The sequence below is a fragment of the Petaurus breviceps genome, unplaced genomic scaffold (genome assembly GCF_028583685.1).
Source record: "Petaurus breviceps papuanus isolate PSGF00001 unplaced genomic scaffold, PetGlider_PUasm1.0 126, whole genome shotgun sequence".
NCBI lineage: Eukaryota > Metazoa > Chordata > Mammalia > Diprotodontia > Petauridae > Petaurus > Petaurus breviceps.
In genome coordinates this window covers 35,233,545-35,259,735 of record NW_027185655.1, presented here as the reverse complement: position 1 = coordinate 35,259,735, position 26,191 = coordinate 35,233,545, and the positions used below count along the sequence as shown (strand labels likewise).

The 26,191-nt window shown below is 37.9% G+C and overlaps 2 protein-coding genes across 9 annotated transcripts in view; one reads left to right on the top strand and one right to left on the bottom strand.

Annotated features, from left to right (window-relative positions):
• The window catches only part of PAPSS1 (3'-phosphoadenosine 5'-phosphosulfate synthase 1), a 524,017-nt gene that overhangs the window by 172,739 nt on the left and 325,087 nt on the right, over positions 1-26,191 (top strand). The gene's annotated exons all lie outside the window — the stretch shown is intronic.
• SGMS2 (sphingomyelin synthase 2) overlaps positions 1-26,191 on the bottom strand; it is a 230,334-nt gene that overhangs the window by 5,679 nt on the left and 198,464 nt on the right. For all 8 annotated transcript variants that reach the window (XM_069094978.1, XM_069094969.1, XM_069094952.1 and 5 more), the window contains 4 exons: positions 24,951-25,659; positions 18,338-18,455; positions 9,328-9,481; positions 1,220-1,386 (listed from right to left, as the gene is read on the bottom strand). In XM_069094978.1, the coding sequence (XP_068951079.1) occupies positions 1,220-1,386; positions 9,328-9,481; positions 18,338-18,455; positions 24,951-25,405 (894 nt within the window). In that variant the 5' untranslated portion in view covers positions 25,406-25,659. The remainder of the gene's footprint in view (positions 1-1,219; positions 1,387-9,327; positions 9,482-18,337; positions 18,456-24,950; positions 25,660-26,191) is intronic.

Sequence of the window (26,191 nt, the reverse complement as noted above, 5' to 3'; positions counted from 1 at the left end):
GATAATACACTGATTCCACTATTTTTTGTATCACTTGTGCCTAGTACAGTCCCTCACATATAATGGGCGCTTCATAAATGTTTGTTGGTTTGGAATGATCTGTAATTCTCACTTCAATGTGTCTTTTTTTCTCATCTTAGCACTTTTATTCAAACATTACCCTCTCACCCAACTCCAACCACCATAATTTGACCCAAATGTCAAGGCTTAGCTTAAATGACACACTATCTCCTCTCACCTTTACAGTAACATTTCCCTTAATGTGCCTACTAGACTAGGAATGCTAAGGTGGTTTAGTGGATGGAACCCCAAGCTTGGATTTAGGAAGACTGGAGTTCAAATCTGGCCTCAGATACTTCCTAGCTGGGCAAGTAACCTTGGTTAATATGAAGGCAGATTAACTGGCATAATGAATCTGAAATTAAAATACATTTTCATTCTCAATTGCTATTACATTAAAAGTGGTTCCTAATATACAAGCTTTGGGTTTTTTGCCCCTCATTCTCTGAAAAAATTATATATAAGCAAATAAATCCATAGGTTCAGTAGGAACAGCCACAATGCAAAGAAAACCTATTAAGGTAAATACCCACAGGAGAAAGCAAGGAAATAAACATTTACTAAGGTCTTACTATGGGCCAGGCAATGTGCTAAGCACTTTATACATATTATACATTTGATCCTCATGACCCTGGGAGATAAGTGCTATTGTGATCACGCTCATTTTACAGGTGAGGAAACTGAGGCAGAGAGAAGATAATTAAATTGCCCAGGGCCATACAGCTAAGAAGCGTCTGAGACCGGATTTGAACTCAGATCTTCCCGATTCCAAGCCCAGCACTCTATATAGTGCACCACCTAGTTGCCCTAAATTTAGGGGGACTCATCATGAGAAATTTGGTCACTGGGAGGTGAAGCTTATGATGGCAATTTTCTAAGGATTTCAGTCTCCAGCTGTAGAAGGTATAGAACCCACACTGATGAAAATCATAAATCCTGGAAGTATTGAAGTCTGTCATACTCATAAGTTCTTTATTATGCCTTATTTCAAGAAGGGGTGATAGACTGCGACTGCATCATAACCCCATGGTGCGTCAGTGGCAAAGCCACATTCTGTTAGGCTGTGCTACTTAAAACCACATGGAGTTAGAAGATTAATTCATTTCTACATCAACTTGCATTTTTTCCCCTCCTACATCAAAGAATTTGTAGATCTCACCTTTTCGTTAGCCATGGAATGGTACCACCAGAAGAGTCTTGTTGTGATATAATAAGCAATTATCACATCGACAGTGTAGTGTTCATGGGCCACAAGAATGCAGATGATCCCAGCGGTGCTCAACAGCCAGCATATCAAGTGATACCACCAGAAGTGACGGGGAGAGTCTGAGGAGCGAAAGACCCACACATTATTCCTCCTTCCAGAGATAAGCCAGTTATGAGCTGCTGAAAATATCCAAAATGACCGCAGTGCCCTAAGGAGTGACTTTAACCTGGACCCAGAAGACCAGCAGATGCCGGCTGTCCAGCATCTTCTCTGTGACACTGCCTTTGTCAGCTTCAGCACTTGGAAAAGGAAGGTGTGAGACCACATCTGGGCCTCTTTCGTTTTATTGTGTCAAAAACCTCATCCTTGGTCAGTCTAAGGAAGCCTATTGTCCCCTTCTCAGAATCATGTTTTTAAATGCACAAAATAAAATAAAAAGGATTAAAAGGAAACCAATTAGCTCCTAAGGTAGAGCCAAGATGGTGGAGGTAAAGGCAGGGACTCACCTGAGCTCTCCCCTAAACTCCTCCAAATACCTTTAAATAATGACTCTAAACAAATTCTAGAGGGTAGAATCCACAAAAAGACAAAGTGAAACAATTTTCTAGCCCAGGATAACTTAGAAGTTTGGCAGGAAAGGTCTGTTGCACCAGGATGAGAGAGGAGCTCGATCTAGTGTAGATTGGACCCCAGCAAACCAGGAGCAGGTCTCAGGGCGACTGAATCAGTGGCAGCAGTGGTGGTTTCCAGACCTCTCAGCCCACAGATGGTAAGGGAATTGGACAACAGGTCAGAAGGAGATTTACAGGGGTCCTTTTTTTGGCACCAAGGGCAGATTGGTACATTGGCTATACTTGAATCTGGGTCACAGTCCAGAGTCTTAGTCACAGAGTTTGCAGCCTACAAAGGAACAAGGATCCTGGTCACAGTTTCAGGGCTAAAAAGACTGCTTGTGGTCACTCGCAAACCAGTGTACAGTACAGAACAGTAAACACATCTCTTCCTATATCATACAATCTTGGAAAAGCCAAAAACTTACACGTCCCCAGAATTACCTCTGAAAACAGCTGCACAAAAAACCCTGAGGCTTGGGACAATGCCCCTTCCACTTGGGAAGCAGAGGCCCACTTTAGAATAGAGTTAAAAATCAAGAAATAGGCTGGAAATCAGCAAACAGAAAAAAAAAACCATAGACTATAGAAAGTTACTATGGTGAAAAGGAAGATCAAAACACACACTCAGAACAAGAAAACAGTCAAAATTTCTGTATCCAAAGCCTTAAAGAAAAATATGAATTGGTCCCAGGTCATGGAATAGCCTAAAAAGAATTTTCAAAATCAAGTAAGAGAAGCAAAGGAAAAATTGGGAAGAGAAATGAGAGTGATGCAAGAAAATAATGAAAAACAAGTCAACAGCTTGGTAAAGGAGTTACAAAAAAATACTGAAGAAAACAAACACCTTAAAAAACAGACTAGGCCACATGGTAAAAGAGGCACAAAAATACAATGAAAAGAAGAATACCTTGAAGAATTGGTCAAATGGAAAAATATGTGCAAAAATTCACTGAAGCAAAAATTCTACTTAAAAAGTAGAATTGGCCAATTGGAAAGGAAGTACAAAAACTCATTGAAGAAAATAATTCTTTAAAAGTTAGAATTAGACATCAAGTAACAATCAAAAGAATGAAAAAAGTAGAAGAAAATGTAAAATGTCTTATTGGAAAAACTGACCTGGAAAATAGATCCAGGAGAAATAATTTAAGAATTATTGGACTACCTGAAAGTCATGATCAGAAAAAGAGCTTAGATATCATCTTTCAAGAAATTATCAAGGAAATCTGTCCTGATATTTTAGAACCAGAGGGAAAATAGAAATTGTAAGAACCCACCAATCACCTCCTGAAAGAAATCCTAAAATGAAAATTCCCATGAATATTATAGCCAATTTCTAGACCTCTCAGATTAAGGAGAAAATACTGCAAGCAGCCAGAAAGAAACATTGGAGCCACAGTCAGGATAACACAAGATTTAGCAGTTTTATATTAAAGGATCAGAGGGCTTGGAACATGATATGCTGGAGGACAAAAAACTTAGGATTACAACCAAGAATCACCTACCCATCAAAACTTGGTATAATCTTTCAGGGGGGGAAATGGACATTCAGTGAAATAGAGGACTTTCAAGCATTCCTGATCAGAGCTGAATAGAAAATTTGACTTTCAAATACAAGATGGAAAAGAAGCATAAAAGGTAAACAGGAAAGAGAAATCATAAGGGATTCAATAAGGTTAAACTGTTTGTATTCCTACATGGGAAAATGATATTAATAAGTCCTAAAAAACTTTCTCATTTTTAGGGCAGTTAGAAGGAGTATATATAGAAAGAAGAAATGGGAGTTGAGTGTGATATTATGATTATCTGGAGGAAAACAGTTTATCCTGTATGACTAAGTACACAAAAATTTGACATATAATTTTCCCCCAATCACCTTTCTGTGCCAGCAAATATGTATCTTCCATAGCATGCCACCTTCTGCAAAACCTGGCAGTAGTCTTGCTCTCCAGTCATTGACTAATTTCTCACCCTCACCACAAGAGGGTGATAGACTAGCACATGTCAGCTATAAGAAACTAAAGGGATAAGCAGGAAAATCATGAATGCCCTTGTCCCCATCCCATATGGTCCTATTAGAGAATGAACCAATGAGGCAGAACTGGAATTCACCTTGAACTCCAAATCCAGGTATGAAATTGTTCCTTTCAAATTATTGTTTAAACTCAAATGCTACCTGGCTATCCACATTTACTCTTTGCCAAGAGTAGCACACATTATTCCTACTTAAAGATTTTTTAAAATGGAGATTCAGAGAGGTTAGGGGTCTTTATTTAAGGTCACACAGCTGTTAAGTGCTGGGGTCATGACATGAACCCAGCCCCCATGTCTTCTGTCCCCAAGTTCAGAACTTTTGTCCACTATGCCTTGATGCCTCTTCACTGCTGACCTTAAAAAAACCCAAGCTCAAAGCATGAGACAGGCCACATCTACTTGCAAATGGAAGACTTAGAGATATTTTGGCTTACTGACAATCCACAATTTCTTTGTCAAAAGGGGAGTCAAGGCCAAGTTGGAGAGGAAGGAATCCTAGATGGTTTAATTGTTGCAGTCTAGAGAATGGAGAATGTAGGACTAGTTGGGCACAAAGTGCTACATAGGATCTGAGAGCAGATCCCTAAAATAGATTTCTTAATATAATTTACTATATTTTTGCCATTTTTTACTCCCAAGTGTGTTTTGATTTCCTAGCCATTACATTCCCATGAATAGCAAATCCCCATATTCTTAGGAATGCTGAGGAATGAAAGATAGCTGATTTACACAAGGCCACAGTCCATAGCAGAGCTTGGATTTACATTGCAATTTTCCTTGGAGAATAGAGGATTATTATAGGCTATGGAATGTATGGCCAAATTAGTGTTCTAAATGCTACGAAATGTTTTGCATTTACCTGTGTGTTTAAGTTATTTATGAATCGGAGTCTTCACAGTATGGTATAATGGACAATGACCTGAGTCAAGAGACCTAGATTCTAATCTTGGCACCACCATCATCATCACTACAAGATTCCATTTATAGTGCTTTCAGGTTTACAAAGTGCTTGACAAATGTTACTTCATTTGAGGTCAGTGCTATTATTTCCCTCATTTTACAGATGAGGAAACAAGAAGACAGAGAGAAGTGACTTGCCCAGGGTCACACATCTAGTAAGTGTCTGAGTCAGGGTTTGAACTCAGATCCTAGAAGGAAATGGCAAACCACTCCAGTATTTTTGCCAAGAAACCCCCAAATGAGGTTACAGGAAGTCAGTCAAAACTGAAACAACTTAGCAGCAACAATTTCCTAACTCCGGGACCAGTGCTTTACCCACTGTGCCACCTAGCTGAGTACTAGTTGTGTGACCTTGGCAGAACTGGTTAGCCTTTCAGGTTCTTCATCTGTAAATCAAGGGAATCAAATAAATGATCTATAAAGGGTTCTCAGTAGGTCTTCTCCTTAATCAGTTTTTTCATCTATAAAATGGGGATGAAAATACTTGCATGCTAACTATTATACTACTAGGTTGTTGTGAAAATCTAAGAGGAATATATATATATATATATATATATATATAAACTTGGGATATTTATGAATTTTACAAAAATGTCTATCAGCTTATGATAATCATGGTTCATGGTGATATAATAATGCTTTATGGACACAAAGAAGCATTTGCTCAGCTGCCAACAGACCTCTTCCAATAGTCATAATTAAACAAGTAAAATCTAGAATTACCAGAAAGCAAGCTAGGAGAGAGCCCACAGAAATGAATGGAAGCAAAAAAATAGACGTAAATGATGCCTCCTTCTTTTGCTAAAAGCATGCCTTTGAAAGGATCCAGATCCACTGCTAATTCAGACAGCCATACTGCATCCAGCCCAACTTGGAAGGTGATATTTGCACAGTGTATGGGCCTGTTAAGTTGACCTTTTTCATAGAGAGAATGCTAATTATAAAGTTAAAGATTTCCTCCAGAATATAGAGCAGATGCTTAAGTGATGCTTATCACCAAGAGTGGGGGCAAAAACACACAAACCATGATTTTGTCCTACACCTACAAATTATACTAAAACCTCAAAGCAAAGTTTTGATTTAGAACTTGAAACTGGTGCTTGCGGTGTGGACACACAAACACACACAGACACATACATTCCCATCTCCCATGGCCTATATTTAAATGCTAAATGTAAAACCAACCATACAAGTTAGTAGACTATGATAGAGCGAGGACCCCAGCAGCTTTGCTGCCTTCTTGGCCCAAAGGAGAGCTCTCAAATCCACTCATGTCATGGTATCCTGGGAGACTCTTGTTCCCACTGTCCCATAAATCTTCCATAGAGTTCTCACCCCACTCTTAAAGGCCTTTTAAACAAGACTAGAACAGATATTGTGCCTTCTATGCTTCTCTACTCAGAGGGAGATAGGTTATAATTGTGCCCGGTTACTTCAAAAGCATAACAATATTTGGCTGCAAAAAACAAGCCTCAAAACTCAAAATTAAGGGTTCTCAACCTTTTCTATGCATCATAGAATCCTCTAGCCCAGGGACGGGGAACCTGTGATCTCAAGGCCACACGTGGCCTTCTAGGTCCTTGGGTGCGGCCTTTTTATTGAGTCCAAACTTCACAGAACAAATCCTCTTAATAAAAGGATTTGTTCTTTAAAACTTGGACTCGGTCAAAAGTCCATACCCAAGGACTTAGAAGGCCATATGTTGCCTCGAGGCCACAGGTTCCCCACCCCTGGTCTAGCCTATGGTGAAGGCTATAGAATTCCTCTCAAAATCATGATTTTCAATACATATGACAAAATACATAAAATTACAAAGGATGCTAATTATATTGAAACACAGTTATTAAAAAAAAGCTCATAGACTCTAGGTTAATAATCCCTGACCTAGAAATTAGGAATTAGGCTTCAGTGACAATCTTAAAGCTGTGAGGGAATTGAGGGGATTAGGACAGTAAATGGTTAATTGAGTGAACCACACTGACTCCACCCTGTGACTCAAATCTGGCACTAGCTCAGTTCCCCTTTCTATTAAATTATAATTCTAATCCAAATTATGGCTTGAGAGAAAACGTTATTCAGTTGTGGAAATGGGGAGAAAACCTTATTGTATTGCCTGAACCTAGCCCTGCATGGCTGGAAAACTGGACCATCTCTACTTGCTGCATAGAGACCCTTAACTAAAGACCTAGGTTAAGCTGACCAGAAACCCAGATAGACCCAAAGATTGATGCAAAGAAGTTTCTTACAATTGCACATCTCAAACAACCCATTTCTTATTTGAAAACTGGCCTCCTACTAATCAGTCAGTTATCGTTTCCATGTTTCTTAGATTGTTTAGAGACACTTGGGGCGGGGGGAGTGGTACACCTCTTTTTTTGAATTCAGAAAATTGTACCTGTTCACCTCTACTCTTCCAATTTGGAAAGTCTCTAATCATTCATCCAATTAGAAATCAGATGACCTGAGTTCAAATCCAGCCTCAGACACTCAGACACAAGTTTTCCCAATGCAATATTCAAATTGCAAAGTCTTGGGCAACTATGAGGCAAAAAGAGAAATAATAATAACTTCTTGGATCATGGAAAAAAAAAACACTAGGCCCTCACATCTATTTTTAAAATCTATAACCATCACATTTACAGAGCATTTTACAGTTACAAAGTGGTTGGCATATACTATTCTTATTTCTTTTACAGCCTCTGAATTGGCCAGGTGGACTTGCTGTAGGGGCCAGCTCTCTGCTTGTGGGCATGCTTGACAATGTGTAAAAAGAAGTCTGAGCAAAGCTTTAAACAGATATTATTGGCTTGGGGTATTTGGGGATTTACCACAACACTAAAAACTGAAGGCTCATTTTGACTAGCTTTTAAAGGGAGCTAAAAAAAGAGGAAGGGCACGTCAAACATCATTACTTCAGAAGACTTTTGGAGATAATAGAAAATGGAGCAAAGAACTTAGAAATATAGCAATCCTATGAAAATGAAGAGAGGCAGCATGGTGGAAAGGTAGCCTCTGAATCAGAATGGCCTGGGTTCAAGTTCTGCGTTTGACATATAGTGGCTGAATGATTCAGAACAAGTAATTTCAATTCTTTGGAGTAGAGAATGTTCCATTTTTTTCTACCCACTAGGATAGGGCATAGAGCTTGGCACATATGTGTGTGTACATATGTGTATATATGTATGTTACTGTATATGTATATATACACATGTGCACATATATACAATCTCATTCTGTGGATTTACATTTTATCTGTATCTTTATATATGCCTATATCTATATATGTATATACACACATATTTATTTTATATATGTACATATATGTACGTATATGTGAGAATTTAAAAATCTGATTAAGTACCTATGACAAGATTAATTTTGTAAAGTCTTGAAGTGTTAGAATAAGAAGGGGCCTCAGAGGGGCATAAATGCCTCTTTACAGCATTGCTGACAAGGAATATGTACAGTCTTAAGAACTCCAATGACGTGGAAGGTGATACATTCCTTGCCCTGGATAGCCTACTCCATTTGTGAACAGTTCTAACTATTAGTGGGCTTTTTTTCCCATATAGACAACATACAACTTAGCCCAGCTGCTTCTGCCAAATGGGGCCAATCAGAAGGAATCTGATCACTTTTCCACATGACAACAGGAGACTGGGACATTTATTCAGGAAACAAAGATGGAGATACTCCAAAGTTAGTGTTACTTGGATTAGATATAGTCACTTTTCACACTGGAGGATCAAAGGGAAGGATGTCAGAAGCCATTTAAGCCAAGACTTCCCATTACCAATAATGAAAATGAGGTGTCAGAAAGTAAAGTGGCCCTTATAAGCTCACAACAGCACATAGTAGGGCTGGGTTTTGAACCCAGGTCTTCCGATTTCAAATCCAGCATTCCTTCCATTAATCCACCCTGCCTAAAATGGTATATAATTCTTCTACAGAAGAGAAGCCCTGTCTGTATTTTAAATGCTTCTATGAGGAAATCTAGTGAACCACAGAGAAAGAATATAACATGCTAAGACAAATACAAATTTTATAACTAAACCAAATAAATTTTCAATTATCTGAATTGATGAATGGGTATGTGATCCAAATAATCCCAAAGGTCACTGCTGTTTGACTTGGAATTTACTATGATTTTCTCTTTGCTGTTACCTGACGTCCTAGTGATGTTCTGCTGAAGCCAACATTAAAATGAGTCGACTTTCTTTAAACAAACAGTAGCAGGAGAAAGTGAGTGACAGAAGGAAGTCAGTCCAACATTTAAATTGGCTTTTTTTTTAAAAAGATAATCCATAGGTGCACACCTGAGTTGATCGTAGAATGACTTTCAGAACTGTACAATTGAAGAAACTGAGAGGCTATATCCTAATCAATTTGAGGCCTTGGTGATCTTTTCTCCTGTGGGAATCAATAAGGGAAGGGAGCAAAATTCAATGGACTTACATTCTTTGATGAACAAGTAAGTCAGAGTCAGCACGACGGTGTGGCCACTGAACAGGAAGTCTCCGCACAAGATGTGCGACCCAGTTATGGACAATCCGCCACCAGAGATCAGCCGCAGGATCCGCTGTACTTTTGCCTGAGAATCTCCATTGAGCTGGAAGACAGAGCATTAAAACAGAGATGGACAAGTCCAAAAGGCAAAAAAAACTTCATCAGCCTCCCTGGGTAACAACTGGAAAGAACCAACCTCTGTCACTAGACAAAGGAAAGAATGCATGCATCCCTCAAAAGTAAAGCGCAAATATGAGAGCTGGGGAAAACAGGCTTTGTTCATTATATTGGCAAGCTTTTACACAAATGTTTTAGAATTGTTCAGCATTTTACTAAAAATGTTCTCGTAGTGTTATAACCTTGAAAAGAACTTTTTAAAGTATTAATAACCAATGACTTCACTATAGCTATAAAGTGAAAAACAGACCAAAGCTACTTTCCTGCATTTTTGTGGGGGGAAGTGAGGTTTAAAAAAAAAAATACACACACACACACACGTGTGTGTGTGTGTGTGTGTGTGTGTGTGTGTGTGTGTATAGTTTATAAACAGGACCTCCAACTGGGTAAGTTATCACATTGTATAGCATGCTATGAAGATAAAATATATCAAATACAGACAACACATATTATGTACATTCTCTCTGTAGAGGGAAAGAGTGTGTATGTGCATATATTTTATACATTTGTGTGTATATATGTATGTATATGTGTATATATTTGTATGTATGTAAAATAAGGTACAGATAAAATGTATTAGGTACAGATAACCCATAGGACTATATGTATGTGTGTATGTATATATGTATATACACACATATTATAATGTAAAAAGTGTCCCCTAGGATTAGCTGTTTATTTCATTATCCCTGTTTGTAAGCTTCTAGAAAGAAGAAATTAATATGGTTGTATATATCCTATGGGTTGTCTGTCTCTAATATATTTTACTTATTTTTATATATTTGTATATATTTATAATATATATGAACATTTTAATATTTATATTTTATATTATATATACATACAATATACATCATATATACAATTGTATTTAGATATATATTTTTATATAGATGACATGAAAAATATAGAGATATATGTAGGAGTGTGTATTTGTGTGTGTATATATGTACATATATATACACATATATACACATACACACATAACACATATATAGATACATGCCATGATGAAAATGGGTTTGCGGAGAGAAGTTTCTTTGGCCCACAGACCAAAATCTGCCAACTGCTGGATTAGAAAGTGGGTAGATCAAAAACAGAGGAAAGCTTCCTTGAGGAGGCATGGGCCCTTACTATTTAAAGAAGGGAAGGGACATGGTTGGCGTGATAGGCATTCAAAAGGAAGGATGTTTCGTAAATATGGAACATGGCTTGGATAAAGTGAAGAGTTAAAGTGATAGGAGAAAATCAGCAGGGCTAGTCTAAATTGTAAAGTTTTTGAAAATAGACCAATCAGAAGTTCATATTTAATTTCTAGGTCAATGGAAAGAGTAGGAGTGATGGAGTCAGTAGTGCAATGCAGGAAGGCATGGAAAATTACTTCAGCAGCAAGCAGAAATCTATTGGAGAGGTTAGGAGACCAGCTCAGAAGGATTTTTTTTAGCAGAATCCAGGTTCAAATAAATAACCAGGACCTAAACAAGGGGCTTAAAAATAGAGACAAAAAAGAATGGGTCTATGCAAGTCTTGTTTCATGATATAAAAGAAAAAATAGAGAGACCTTGTGGTTAAAAACTCAGGGAAAGTCTGAAAAAAGGAAGATAGGTAACTTTGGACTTGGGTAAAGTCTGCTATCCAGAGATAAAGTTACTCACTATCAATAAAATGACATTTACATGGCAATGGAAATGATCACTAGCCTAGAAAACAATAACGAATGCCATAAAGAAACCATATTGCAAAGGGTTTTAAGACATCCAATTAAGTAAAGACCTGGAGAAAGTAGGAGAGCTGGGTACTGGATGGAGGAATAGGGAAATAAAGATTAGGTTCAAGAGCATGGAGAGGAGACTGAAGACATTAAATGACTGAACCAGTAGTTGAGAGGATGCTGTGGGTATGACTTATGCAGATTTTTGCGAATTCTTAATGAAGTATCTTTAGTTATTCTTGTGGAATAATATGGATGAAAAGACACCATTAGAACTATCTGAATTTAGTACTAATTGGCTGGCTCGTTTCCAAGTATAGTTGTCAATGGTTCATTGTCAGTGGGGCAGCAGGTCTTCAGGGGCGTACATCAGGTGTCTTTTATCCATGTCTTAGATGAGGGAATAGATGGCATGCTCATCAAATGGACAAATGGTGCCAAGATGGATGTCAGAGTCGGGATCCAAAAGGACCTGAGAGGAACACTGAGTAACTTTATCTCTGGCTAACAGATTGTTTCCTCAAGTCCAAAGTTGCCTGAAATTCAGTAGGGCAAAGGTAGCTTTGAACTTGGGTACAAGAAAATCAACTTCACAAGTCCAGGATGAGTGAAAAGGAGGCTATTCTACAAAAGATGGGGGGATTGAGGGTTATCAGGGTAGACTAATTTGATCTTGGACTGAATTAGGAGGGTCATAGCTTCACAAATAGAGAAGTAATAATCCCACTGTCTTCTGCCCTTGTCAGACCTCATCTAGAATATTATGCTCATCTCTAGGCACCACAGTTTAAGATGGACAATGACAAGCTGGAGAATGTCCATGAGCATAATCAGAATGGCGAAGGGCTAAGAATCTATGTCATATGACGATATGTTGAAGGAACGTGGAATATTTAGCCTAGAGAAGAGACCAGGAGGAAATGCTATCAGGCTTCAAGTATTTGAAAGGAAGTCATATGGAAGCATCAAATTTGTTCTGTTTGGCCCTAGAGAAGGGAATCAGGAGTCGTATGTATAAATTACAAAGAAGAGTCAATGTTAGGAAAAAAAATATCCTAAGAAATGTAGGTGTCCTAGAGTGGAATGGACTGTTTTTGGAGGTGGTAGGTAAGTTTCCCGTTCTTAGAGGTCTGGCTGGCTCACTTGTTGGGTATGCTATACTAGGGATTCTTTTTGTGTAGGAGTTGGACCAGATGGCTGGTAGGGCCCCTTCCAACTCTTAAATTCTGCAATACACTGTATAACAACTGGCTATGACCAAATCAACAAGATGTAATTTAATAGAAATAAATGTAAAGTTCTACAGATAGATTAAAAAATCAACTTAACAAGGACTAAAAAACAGTTCATATGACATCTGGAATTTTAATCAAGTGTGAGCTAAAAGGTGAGTCAACTCAAGGCCCGAGATCCCTTCCAATTCTGAAATGTTATAATCTTTATAAAATTTAGGAGCTCTCATAGGGTGTTCCATCCCAAATTTACATGATGGTAACTTAAATTATACTAAATTATACCATTAAAGCCAGGTCTTGAAGACTTTTTTACTTCCTAAGGGATCTCCATTACAATGTAAATATTCCTTGGAAGGATAACATTTTAAGCTGGTTACTCTGGAAAGAATTGAAATAATATAGAAATGATATATCAGTTAGTCAGTTGACTAGAATTTATTAAGGGTCTATCATGTTCCAGGCAGACATTGTGCTAAGAGCTGGGGATCCAAAGAAAGAAAGGCAAAAGACAGTCCCTGTGCTCAAACGCTCATAGTCTAATTGGGGAAATTACATACAATTATGTACAAACAAGATGTTTGTTGGTCATTTTCAGTTCTGTCCTATTGTCCACAGCCCCATTTGGGGTTTTCTTGGCAGAGATACTGGAGTACTTTGCCATTTCCTTCTCCAGTTTATTTTACAGATGAGGAAACTGAGGCAAAGAGGATTAAATGACCTGCCCAGGGTCTGAATAAGTTCCTGAGGCCAGATTTGAACTTATAAGGAAGAATCTTACTCTGACTCCAGGTCCACTCTGCCACATGAGATCAAGACAGGATAAATGGTGGGCGATCTCAGAGTGAAGGTATTTAAAGGAAAGGTATGCAAAATGGAGGGGAAGAGCCAGAAATTAGAGATCAGAGGACACCAAAGAAATCACCCATTCAAATATTTTTGCCTAGGACAAATCCTAATTAGGCAAACCAGGAGGAGAGCAGGCGTCTTAGAAAAGACCAACAAACAAAACTGTGAGCTTGTCCCTTCCCTGAAAGAATTCATATCCCAGTGGTACTCAAAAGAAACAGCCAGAAGAGAAATCAAACCCACTTGAAGCAAAGCCTCAGAGCCCACATAAAAATAAATTCAATGAATCAAGCTCATTTTTTTAATATGGAAAGGCAAAGAGTAGCAAAAATAAGAAACCAACAGCCAAACTCATTCGGGAAGTTCCTTTCCCCAAACTCTTGTTATAAACAGCCACCCACACAGAGATCAAAGAAGGCAGGTACACATGATCTGTCCTCACAAAGTGTTCCCAATTAAAGAGGGACATGTTATAGTTATTTTCAAAACAATACATGTTTTAAGTTGTCCTTAATTTGTTTTTCTTGATTACGCATATCAGTTACACAGGTTTTGTTTTTCTTTTTAGGAATGGGAGTGAGAAAAAACAAAATCCTTAATTTTAAAAATACGTCATTAAAAAAGGAAAAGTTTCCCCCTCCTTTAACATCCCAAGGTCTGATATGTTTTGAGTTATGTTGGTTGGGATCTAGATTAGAATCATATCATGGTCATTCCATTCAGGAATTAAAATGGCCCATGGAATCCCCTGATGTTTCTTCCTCTCCAGGGCAGTGCTGTCTCTTGGTGCCCAACCAGAACTCCGTGCACCAACATTATCAATTCTATCTATCAAGGTTAAATAAACGATTTGGAGCATGGGTGCCATCCTAGTGACCAGTACCACACATGGATTTAAGGATGTTAAAAAAAATCAGGATGTACAATGGAGCCTCTGGAATACTCTATAATCAGAATTTCGCATGTGGGAGTTGTGTGTGTGTGTGTGGGGTGGGGGGGAACAGAAGGGATGTATAGGTGTAGTCTGGGCCTATCATTTCATTGTGAAAAATCACCTTCTACTAATGAAGGTTGGCACCTTCTCTACAATTTAATTTTATAGGTGGTTGCCCAGCTACACTGAAAGGTGGCATCATCTGCCAAAGTCAAATAATGAAGATGTGTAAGAAGCAAGATGTGACCCCAGGCCTTCCTGACCCTGAGTTCAGCTCTCTACCCACTACCATAGGCTGCCTCTCTGTAACTGGATGCTTGTTCCTCCAGTCTTTTCTTGAATTCTCACTTATGTCAGATAATGGAAAGAATATTGGCTATGGAGTGGAAGGACTCTGGGTTCAAATACTACCTCTGATACTTACTACCTGTGTGGCCTTAGATAAGTCACTGTGTTTTTCTAGCTCTCAGTTTCCCCCTCTATAAAAGGGGTGGTAATGGAAATAAATTATCTCCAAGGCCTCTTTCAAGCTCCAGATTTTTTATCCTAAATTTTGTTAACCATTAAAGTGAATAGTACTCGCTAAATGACAACACAAATTTTTTATTAATAATTATTTAACATATTATTGATCTACTGTCACCATTATTTAATTTATCTTCATGTTTATTATTTAATATTATTATAATAATTGACATTAGTAATGTTAATATTATTGATATTAGTATTACTATTATTAATAATGATGAGATGAGAACAAAATATAACCGTAGTAGGAACCTGTTTAAATCACAGTAGCCCATTAGGTCTAGCACAATAATAAAGAACAGACTTGAGAGTAGGCCCTTTTATATCCCCAATGCAAAATCACATAATTAATTAGTCTCTGCTTTACCTAGATGACTTGAGAGATAGGAGGGCATCTCTGGCTAGGATTCTGCTTTTGATTCTTCTACCACCATTGTATTAATGAAACCAAGAGCAAAGCATTGAATTCTTTTATTTCTTGCTCTAGAAACAGGAAAATTTCCAAGAAAATACAAACTAGGTACTTGTTAAGTGTCTATTTAAGAAGAATATGTGTGTGTGTGGTTTGTATCTCTGCTTCTATTAGACAGGACCTCCTTGAGGGCAAGAACTGTCTTTTCCCTTTGTATCCACAGCACTTGAAACAGTACCTGGAACACTGTAGGTACTTAATGTTTGCTGAAGAACCAAGAGAACGTTGCATACAGTTAGCAGCAACATTGTACAATGACCAACTTTGTTAGACCCAGTTCTTCTCAGCAATGCAATGATCTAAGAAAATTCCAAAAGACTCATGATGGAAAATACTGTCCACATCCAGAGAAAGAACCATGGAGTCTGAATGCAGATTGAAGCACACTGTTTTCTCTTTTTGTTGTTGCTGTCTTTTTTTTTTCTCTTTTGTTCCGATTTTTCTTTTACAACAATACTAATGTGGAAATGTGTTTAATATGATTATAACATGTATAGCCTAAAACAGATTTCATGCCCCCTTGGGGATGGGAGAGGGGAGGGAGGGGGGAAATTTGAGAACTCAAAATCTTATAAAAGTGAATGTAAAAAACCAACCATTTATAGGTATATATAAATATAATTTTTTAAATAAAGAAAAAAAACAAAGAAAAAATGCTTGCTGACTGATTTGTGTGGAATTTCTCTGGTTACTATCTCATTAGTGCTCAATTATATCCTATCTTATCTTGACTCATTTCCTCCTGCATATTAGTTTTGTCATTGAATGACAAAGTCTTCTGCCCTCACAGAACTTACAATGGCATTAAATACATTGCACATAGGAGGCAATCTATAAATATTGGTTGATGATTTAACTGATAGCTGCTGCTGGTTACATCCAGAATGTCCTAGATTGAAGACCATTCACTTGTAAGGTATACTATAATAGTAGTTCACATTTAAATAGGACTTTGCATGTTTTCACAACAAGGTTCTATTATTATCCCCATTTTTCAGATGAGGAAACTGAAGTGGAGATAGATGAAGCAACTTGCCCAGGGTCACTCAGCTATTAAATATCTGAGGCTGGTTGTGAACTGACTTTTCCTGACTCCAAGACCAGCCCTCTATCCACTGTCCACCTAGCTGTCTATTACAATATTGCCTTGCAGTAATAGGTTAGACCAGATGGCCACTGAGATCTCTCCCAACTCTCCAATTCTGTGATAAATCCCTTAAATGAGTTAATAACTCACCAGGGAGACAGCCAGTGCCATATCAAAAAGTGGTTATGGAAAGCAGTAAATGTTGAAACCCATTAAACTTGGGACCACAAAAACTCAGAGAGCATCTGATCCAATGAACTTATAATATAGCAAAGGGCCCAATGGGCCTTAGAGGCCAAGTCTATTGGGTGATCTTTTTTGATATGCTTCTCTTCTCAGAAGGGGTTTATAGCTGATGGATGTAAGATGTATGGGTAACAGGTTGATATACAGATGTGTCTCATACTAATCATAAGACTCCTGACAACAGTATATCAAGGTGGCATAACAAATGAAGCTACTTTCCTCTTTACAAGGACACTTTGGAAGATTAACATCTGGAAGACAACATATTAACATGGAAACAAAGAACATTAGCTCTTACCATAGGGTGCAACCTTTAATTTTAGGCATCTTTCAATTTGAGGAATATCTGATTTTATTTTTAATAGTATTTTATTTTTCCCAATTATTCACATATAAAAACAATTTTTAGCATTCATTTTTTTTAAATTTTGAGTTCTCCCTTCTTCACTTCCCCCTCCCTGAGATGGTAAGCAATCTGATATAGATTATAGATGTACAATCATACAAAATCAAAGAATATTTTATTAAACCCCTACTGGTACAAAGAAGGTTCTGGGAAAACAAAGACGTTATATTTAGCTGTTGAGGGTGGTAAAGGAAGGAGAATACTGCATATAGGTAATTTAAGAAAGAGAGAGCACCTAATTAGCAAGCAGAGACTATCAGGGAAGGCATTATGGAAAAGATGGCAGCTGAGTTGAGCTTGGAAAAAATAGGATTTTGAGAGACAGAAATGAATATGGATTCCATCCCAGACACTAGAGACATGTCAATGCATGGGGACAGCAGCTGGAAGGTTGAGTTTGGGGGAAAACAACTGGAAGTCTAATTTGGCTGGATTCAAGTAAGTAAAGCAAAGAATGTGAAATATTATGAATATGAAATAACATGGATATTAATATGAAATATGGTTGAAAAGAAACCAGATTATGCAGGGATTTAAATGTATAAATGTCTATGGTTTTGTTCTTTCAAATCTATAAATACCCAACTGATCCCCCAAACCTCCTCATTTACTAGAACACACCTCTGATTTGGTGCTCTCCAATTAGAAAATACACACAGTGCACCCATTTAACCATGTTTCTCTCTCTCTCTCTCTCTCTCTCTCTCTTTAAGCTCTGATGTCCTTTCATTCCTTAAATTAGCCCTGGCCAATGTTTAAATTCAATATGTACATTGTTTTAATTATAGATGCTTTGGGCTTTCATGGTTCTGAAAGATTATAGCTTCTCTAAACCACACCTATATTTGGTCTGAAAGAGTAGTGGCTTTTCTAGAACAATCTATTTTCCCCCTCCACCTCAAATATCTGCTTAGGGTTCAGTCAAATTTGATGTGAGGCTTTACCCGCTTGTCCAAAAAAACAGACGGGTTCGGTTTCTATTTTACAAACTAAGAGGTCTCAGACAATTCAGAGTTCTCTGGAGACCTGACTGACTATAAATATTTGCAGTCACACCTAAAACATCGTTCATATCCATTGCCCCACAAAATTAGGGAGGTAAAAATAGGGAGAAGGAAAACAAATAGGCTTTTACAGTTAGCATCAAAAGAGGTACACCCCAGAATAAAAATACACATTTTAGAAAAGTATTCCCAGCAACGTAAAAATAAACTAAAAAGCACACGTTTAGGCTGCACACACTTGCTACAACTAAGAGCTACCAAGAAAAAGTGACGAAGGGTTATGGTAAACTTGAGGTGGTTTGGGGTTACTTACTTTTGGTGCACATTGGAAATGCATTCCAGGCACAGGTAGGGTAGTAACATACATGGTAATACAGCGATACAGGTATAAAGTTCCCATTATAAAAAAGAATCTGCGTCCCACTATTGACCTAAGAATGAGGAGGAGAGAATGGGGGGAGAAAACTAATTAACGATCAGTTGGTTTTTTCATTCATAACAGTATTTCAAACAATACTTAACAGGATGAGGGATAACTGAACTCAGGACTTGGGTAAATGGACCAAATTTTAAGAAGGAAAAAAGTTGTGTTTATAAGATGATCCTAACAGGTGGGATTTGAAACCAGCACTTAAGATTCTAGAATTCTTTCCAGATACAGTATATATAATAGCTATATTAAGCTGATTGATCTCTTTACACAGTCACAGTAGGCAAGGAGGCTCTCACTAATGCTAGTCAGCTCACTTCTGGCAATCAAGTCTTCTCTTGGGAATGCAGCAAAAGGTATAACCGAGAGAAGGACACAAAGGAATTGACTAATGAACCAAGGTGATATTAAATAATTGGCCTATAGGAAAATATGACATCTAATTTAAATCAGATTATAGGCAAGGATAAAGGGAGGGGGCATGCAAGAAATCATTTCCATGCCTTTCATGTATACTAAACATTCTTTTCCTCTAAATATTACATTTTAAGTGAATTCAGTTTTGAAAACACTTGAAATGTTCCTGGCCAGTTGAGTCTATCAACCTGAAATGAGGAAGGGTAAATATTTTGTTCCTGGTGTTTTACTTAGGATTTCTGTGCTTTCTGAAGTTCTACAAATTTCACTTTTTTTTTTTTGCTTTTTTTGGAGGGGGGAAGGCAGGGCAATTGGGGTTAAGTGACTTGCCCAAGGTCACAAGGCTAGTAAATGGTAAGTGTCTGAGGTTGGATTTGAACTCAGGTCCTCCTGACTCCAGGGCTGGTGGTCTATTCACTGCGCCACCTACCCATCCCTAAATTTCACTTTCTAATAAAAACCCATATCCTACCTCAGTGTGTCTCATATCTAAATTAGAGAACTCTGTCCTCACCTCCCCATTCACAAACTAATATTAGTCTTCGTTTTCATGTTTTTAACCTAAGCTTTTATTTTGATTATTAGCACCTCTCCTTCTAGTTTTTCTATGAGGAAAGTACCAACTTCACTTTGAACTGCTGCCCCAACCATGAAGAAAAGAGGTAGCTTCGGGTAACAAAGAAACTATGGAACTTAGGTCTTTTCATCCCCTTGAAATTCCTGTTGCTGGGATATGGGGAGGTGATTTTATAGCTTCAGGGCCCACAGTTCTCCCCAGGAGCTAAGTGGGGATGGATGTGACTTCTCCCACCCCATTTCCATCCCAAATTCCATTACTTATCATGTAGGAAAATAGGACATTTAATTTATATCAAATTATATAGGTAAGGATAATGGGGGAGGGGGTACAAAAATGATTTCACCATTAAATATACTGACCAAGACTCCCATTAGGGAGTCTCTGGGCTATGGGACATTGTATGTATCTCTATCACAAATAGCCACATTGAAGATTGTTTTTTCTTGGGGACCTTGATACTTACTTTTTTAGGGAATGTAAGAAAACCTAAAATCATAGAGAAAGAAAAAACTGTCCATTTAATCTAATGATTCTTAACCTAAGATCTGTGGACTTGTCTTTAAAAATGTTTTGAAAACCATCTTTCAATAAAATTGGTATTCCTTATTATCATTTGTATTTTATTTCATATATTTAAAAACTTTGTTCTGAGTAGGAGTACATAGGTTTCAGCAGAAAGTCAGAAGAGGCCACAACACACAAAAAGTGAAGAACTTCCGATCATGTTCAATCCCTTCATTAGATAGATTAGGATAATAAAATTTCCTCAGCACAAAAATTGGACAATAAAATATCACACCCTCTTCCAGCTGAGGCATTCATTCATTTGATTTTTACTTGCAAGATATTATGCTGAGTACACAGGAAAATACAAGGATACACAATCCCTCCCTCCAAAGTTTACAATTTTGAGATCTTTTCTATCCAACACTGGCAATTGTCAAGGTTTTTACTATCAAGGGCAAAGAAATTCTGGCAGACAAGCAAAATGTCCAGCCTGGAACCATACTTGGCACATAGTAGGCATTTAAATGCTTGTAGATTGATGTTGTGGCATATTTTAATTATTTTTAGGGCTACCTTAACTGTAGGGATCCTTTATTATCACTAGATTGTATGCTCCTTGAGGACATGGACTGTTGATTCTTGTTGTAAACCCAGGACACAGCACAGTGCCTTTATAAATGTTTATTGACCGATTCACTATATACATAAAAACAAATACCAGCTCCCTGTGACATAGGAGAGGAGGCAATATATTTTACATGTTAAATATACTGACCACATTCACTAGTTATTTTGAGAAAGTAAGTAGGGACATTCCAACAAAGTTACTGGGGACACAAACAGGGTGGTGTCCCTACCACCTACTGGTACAAAGAAACTACTTGTTTATACTAAAGTATTTACTTCAAAGGATTGCTTTTCTGGGCTTGCTTCTCCAGTATCAACATTTAATAGTGCTGAATTTGTCCCCTTCGTTACTTAATAAATTGGGGGGGGGAGGGGAGAGAATCCATTTTATTCCCTGAACAAATTCCACTTCAAAATCCATCTACTGCTTTGGCTGAAAATGTCCTCTGTCAAACTGTGCTCTATGTTTTTATTTTTATTTTTTTTGCTCTATGTTTTTCTAACAAGTGAAGTAATTAAGCAGAAATTTTTTGTGATATGAGAATTTGCATGTCCCACATTCTGAATTTGGCTACTCAAAGGATAGAGAAATTCATGTGGGAAGGGGAATGTGCCAGCTGCAGCTTCATACAGAGGAGGAAGGCACTAATGGTGGTCCTTATAAGTTCTATATTATATTACTCATACTGGGAGAGCGATCAGAGTGTCTTCTGAGAACTTTACAAATGGTTGTAAAGATTTTTCTACCAATTACTTTTAATAGGATGTTCTGGGACAATCCCTCCTAGTTTCTCCCCACCCCAGTTTTTACCATAAAATAAGGATTCTTAACCTGAGGTCTTTAGTGTGTGTTTTTTTAAATATATTTTGACAACTGTCTTGTTTTTCAACATACTTGGTTTCCTTTGTAATTCTATTTTATTTTATGCATTTAGACACATGATTCTGAGAAGAGTTCACAGGCTGTAGCCGGAGGGATCCAGGACACAAAAAAGATGAACTCTTGGTCCAGGACAACAGGGGTATGTGGCTAGATTTTAGAGAGTCTGTGACTTTTTATTGGGCGGGGGTGGGGGTGGAGTTACACTTATATTTCACTAACCTGTAACTGCAAGTCGACTTTTTGGTGGTGGCTAGGTGGTACAGTGAATAGAGCACCAGCCATGGAGTGAGGAGGACCTGAGTTCAAATCTGGCCTGAGACACTTAACACTTACTAGCCGTGTGACCTTGGGCAAGTCACTTAACCCCAATTGACCTCCAAACAAAAGTAAAAAAAAATAAAGTTGACTTTTCCTTTATTTGTGAATGTAGACAAGAAACCATTATTCTCTGAAGGCGTCCGTAGGTTTTACCAGACTGTCAGAGGGGTCCACAACAAAGTACATCTTTAGTCTAAGGCGTACACTGATTCTTTTTCAAGTGTGTGATTAAAACAATGGATAGGTCATTTAAATGTGTGGCATTAGAGGAAAGGCTAACAGAAATAGTTCTCTGAATCTGACTTTATCTCCCAATTATAAATGTAAATTTTTGCTAAGATTAACAGCTATTCTAGCATTGAAAATTTATTTAAAGACTCAGGTGATCATAATGCTTTAGGATGTGGGCCAACAGCCTCAGAGGCTCTGACAAGTAAGTGCCCCTAAGCTTCCTCCCTCTTCCCCATTACAGAGATCATACTATATTTTTACATTTTTGTTGTTAACACATGAGTTTTTATTCGTTTAGTTGTTTTTCAGTTGTGTCTGACTCTTTGTGACCCCCACTTGGGTTTTCTTTGCAAAGATACTGGAATGGTTTGCCATTTCCTTCTCCATATCATTTTATAGATGTGAAAACTGAGGAAAACAGGGTTAAGTGACTTGCCCAAGGTCACACAGCTAGTAATTGTCTGAAACCAGATTTGAACTCATGCCTTCTTGACTCCAGGCCTGGTACTGTGCCACCTAGCTGTTCATAATACAAAAGTACAAACAAATGAATAAATTTTCCTATAGCTATACCAACAACTATAGATAGGAAAACAGTATACAATCAAGCAAACTCTGGATAGGGAATCTGGACATTATTGCTACTGACCTGAGTGATCATGTACAGATGAACCTTGATCTCTTCATCTGTAATATTGTTATATGAAAGTTCATAGGTCTACAGCTGGAAGGCACCTCAGAGACCATCTATTCTAATTACAGATGAGAAAACTGAGGCCCAGGGAAGTGAAGCCACTTGTTGAAGGTCACATAGGTAGTACTTAAGAGGTGAGGGCTACATCCAAATCTTCTAACTCAGCACTTTTCTACTGCCTTGCCAGAGGACGGGACATATCAGGAGCTCTGAACCCCTTTCTGTGACATAGACCACTCTCCCTCCCCTTTCTGACAGTCTGGTGAAACCTATGGATGGACCCCTTCTTGGAATACATTCTAAATAATTCAAAGAAATACTAAATTTCAGTTAGAGCTTAGTGAAAATCAAGATGTTATATTTTCTTCCATCTAAGTTTACTTAACTGCCCCCTATCCCCTGAAATAAACCAATCCACAGACCCCAGGTTAAGGATTACATAGTAGGGTAGATAGAACTGGATAAGACTAGACAGATGGCAGTCCTTTCTTTCCCTATGAATAATTTCGATCTTTCCTTATATTAAATAGTAAGCTGAGAATTTCAACATCCTAAGGGGGTGGGGAGGGTGGGAAAGCATCCCCCCCCCCATAATACCAACTCCCCACAAAAGGCCACTTACACATAATGAGCAGACAATTAAAAAGAAGCAAACTTCTGCTTCAGAAGTCGTGGATTTCTATTAATTAAAAAAATGGGATAAGCTTAAAAAATCTTCAGACCACTACCAAATGAGTTCTGTTTGTGAAATAAGTTGAAATACCATTAGCCTGGTGGAGCACTTGAACAGCAAGGCTAGGTATTGGGACATTGTCCTCTAGAATAAAGAGAACTTTATATCTAAGAACCTAAAAGTCACAAGCACGACTGATGTGGTAGAGCTTTGTTCTGAAATTCTCTTGGGTTTTTACTATAAACTTAATTTCTTCTGGCTTTGCATTTCCTAATTGTATTCTCTCTAGGAGAACTTTTGTGATTTTTCCTGAGCCCTGGGTTATGGAAAATTTTCTTGGCCTGTGTTGTGTTTATTTTGATGTGATATTCAAATCTTCTTCAAGAAAAGATTTTTTTTTTGCTGTCTGCCACACAGTGACCTCTGTGAGAAGGGACTGTCATATATCTGCCTGATTGTTCCTTTTCTTCTCTCGGTGCTGGTAACTAGAGGAGAGAAGGGACACAGACAGCTCCTACTGCCTGAAGAATTAAAGATCTGCTGATAACCCATTTTGTCAGCTGGAGGGTGTATTACAAGGAGGGACAGATATATTCCCTACTGTATCTCCATCCCTGCTCTACCACATGTTAAGAGAGTGGCTCCAAAAACCAACCCCTAGAATGATAAAGTCAGCTAATTTCACTTCTTTGGTAACCCTGAAACAAGCCCATGAGGCCCTTTTGCTTTATAGAACCGAAATCACACTATCATGCATTGGTTGTAAGGACTGCTTATCTGTCCTCTACTAAAGATCTCATTGGGTTGGCAGAGGAAAACCATAAAGAAGGCAGGGCCTCAAATCATGTGTGTATGGCTAACATGATGAACTTCTTGACCTTTTCCTTATCCCTCTGTAGATAAAAACAGGAGATAACCATTCTCCATCAGCTGAATACTATTTCTTCTAATTATCTCTTCAATGATTCTTCATATAAATTCTATAGCTTGGGTTTACTGGCTCCTCATAGTCCTTCCTTTTGAAAAAGTGGTTATTTGAAACTTCTAAATTACTGATAAGTAGCTTGAAGTAGTGAAGAAAGCTGGGCTCCTAGCCAGGAAGACCTGCATTCAAGTCCTGCCTCTGACACATAATGGCTGCAGGATTCTGAGCAAATCACTTAATCTCTCAGTTTTCTAGGTGACTTCTCTAGACTATAAGGCATATACAAGGTGCTAATGTGCATTGTTAGAAGTTCTCACTGCTTTGGGGTGGCCAGGTAGTACAGAAGTAAGAGCACCTGCTCCAGTGTTGGGATGACCTGGGGATCCAATCCCAGGCTCAGACACTTAGCACCCACCCAGAAACACCTGGCTGTGTAACCTTGAGCAAGTTACTTAACCCCGATTGCTTATAAAAAAAAAAAAAGAAGTACTCTAGATTAATGAAATCACAAATCCCATCCCTTTCCCCTATTTCAATAATCTGGGCCAAGATTCTTCCAGGAAGATAATTTAAATTTCAAAGACATTCATGTTTGCATATAAATTAGCATGCCCCAAATGATGTAGAAGAGGGATACTTACTTATATCTCAGAAACAGCCACTGGGTAAGCCATAACCCAAATAAAATCATCCCATTTATTTCTGATACAGAAAATGCCCATTTCACTCGATCAATGTAATCGAAGAACTTGTCTGGCAGTGGAGGGCTGAGCTCCTTGGGAGGCACCCTCTCATGTACAACTGTGATCATGACGGTCGTCAAGATTAGGTTGAATAGGGCATAGACAAAAGCAATGCCTGTTTTCCACCATTCTAGGGGAAATTTATTCCTTGCTTCAGCGGGCATAGAAATTTGAATATAGTCCGGGTACTTTTTGGCACCCTTTCGCAAGCCATTGGATAAGCTCTTGGGTTTACCGTTGCCATTTTTGTTGTCTTCATCAGTTGGTTCAGTAGGTCTCGTGTAACTATTTGCAGGGTCATTGGTTTGATTTTCCATATGTTCTTCAAGTTTTGCTGTCTCTATGACATCCATTGCCCTTGACCTTCACCCAAACAGGGAAGTAGTGCTAACTATTAATTTTCCTTAATTTCTGTCCTCTTTTTTTCTTTGATCTCTGTACTTCTAAGATGACAATACACTTGCTTATGACTGACTTTGTCTTCTAGTACAATAAGGAGATCTTAGCCATCTGATTTTTTCCCCTCCCATCCAGGTATCCACTGTTGAAGCCCTGCTTTCAGGAAAAGAAGTCAAATCTTTCTTTCTTAGAGATGCTAAGATTCCATCTGCAAAACAAAAGCAAAGACTATAATCAGAAACTGTACCCATCTGACCATTCAAAACTAAAGTATCATAGAAATAATAAAACAAATACCAAGCCAGTCACTTAAGATACCATCAGCTGTTGGAAAAATTACTTATAACCAATAGAAATATCTTAGAATTATAGTCCTTCTCTGGTTTGATGTGAGAATAGTCTAGCAATCAATTTTCTGTCCTTCAAATAAAGGCAGAAACCAACATCTGAAGCATTTTATTTCCAGTCAATACTACCGGTTGCTAACAGTGAGGTCATAATAAGCCAGAACTTTCACATTAACCACATCACTAACAAGACTAGATTTTCTTTTGTGCATAAAGAAAAGACCAATATTTCCATTAAGGGAAATATATTCAGTAAATGCATGTTGCTTTGTTCATTTTCCAGAATTCTTTAATTTCTGGCTCCAAATTGGTACTTAATCAAAGGGCTTCTTTTAAGGTATTTAAAAACCAAACGAGGGCATATTTTACAAGACACTTGAAATAGTATTACTT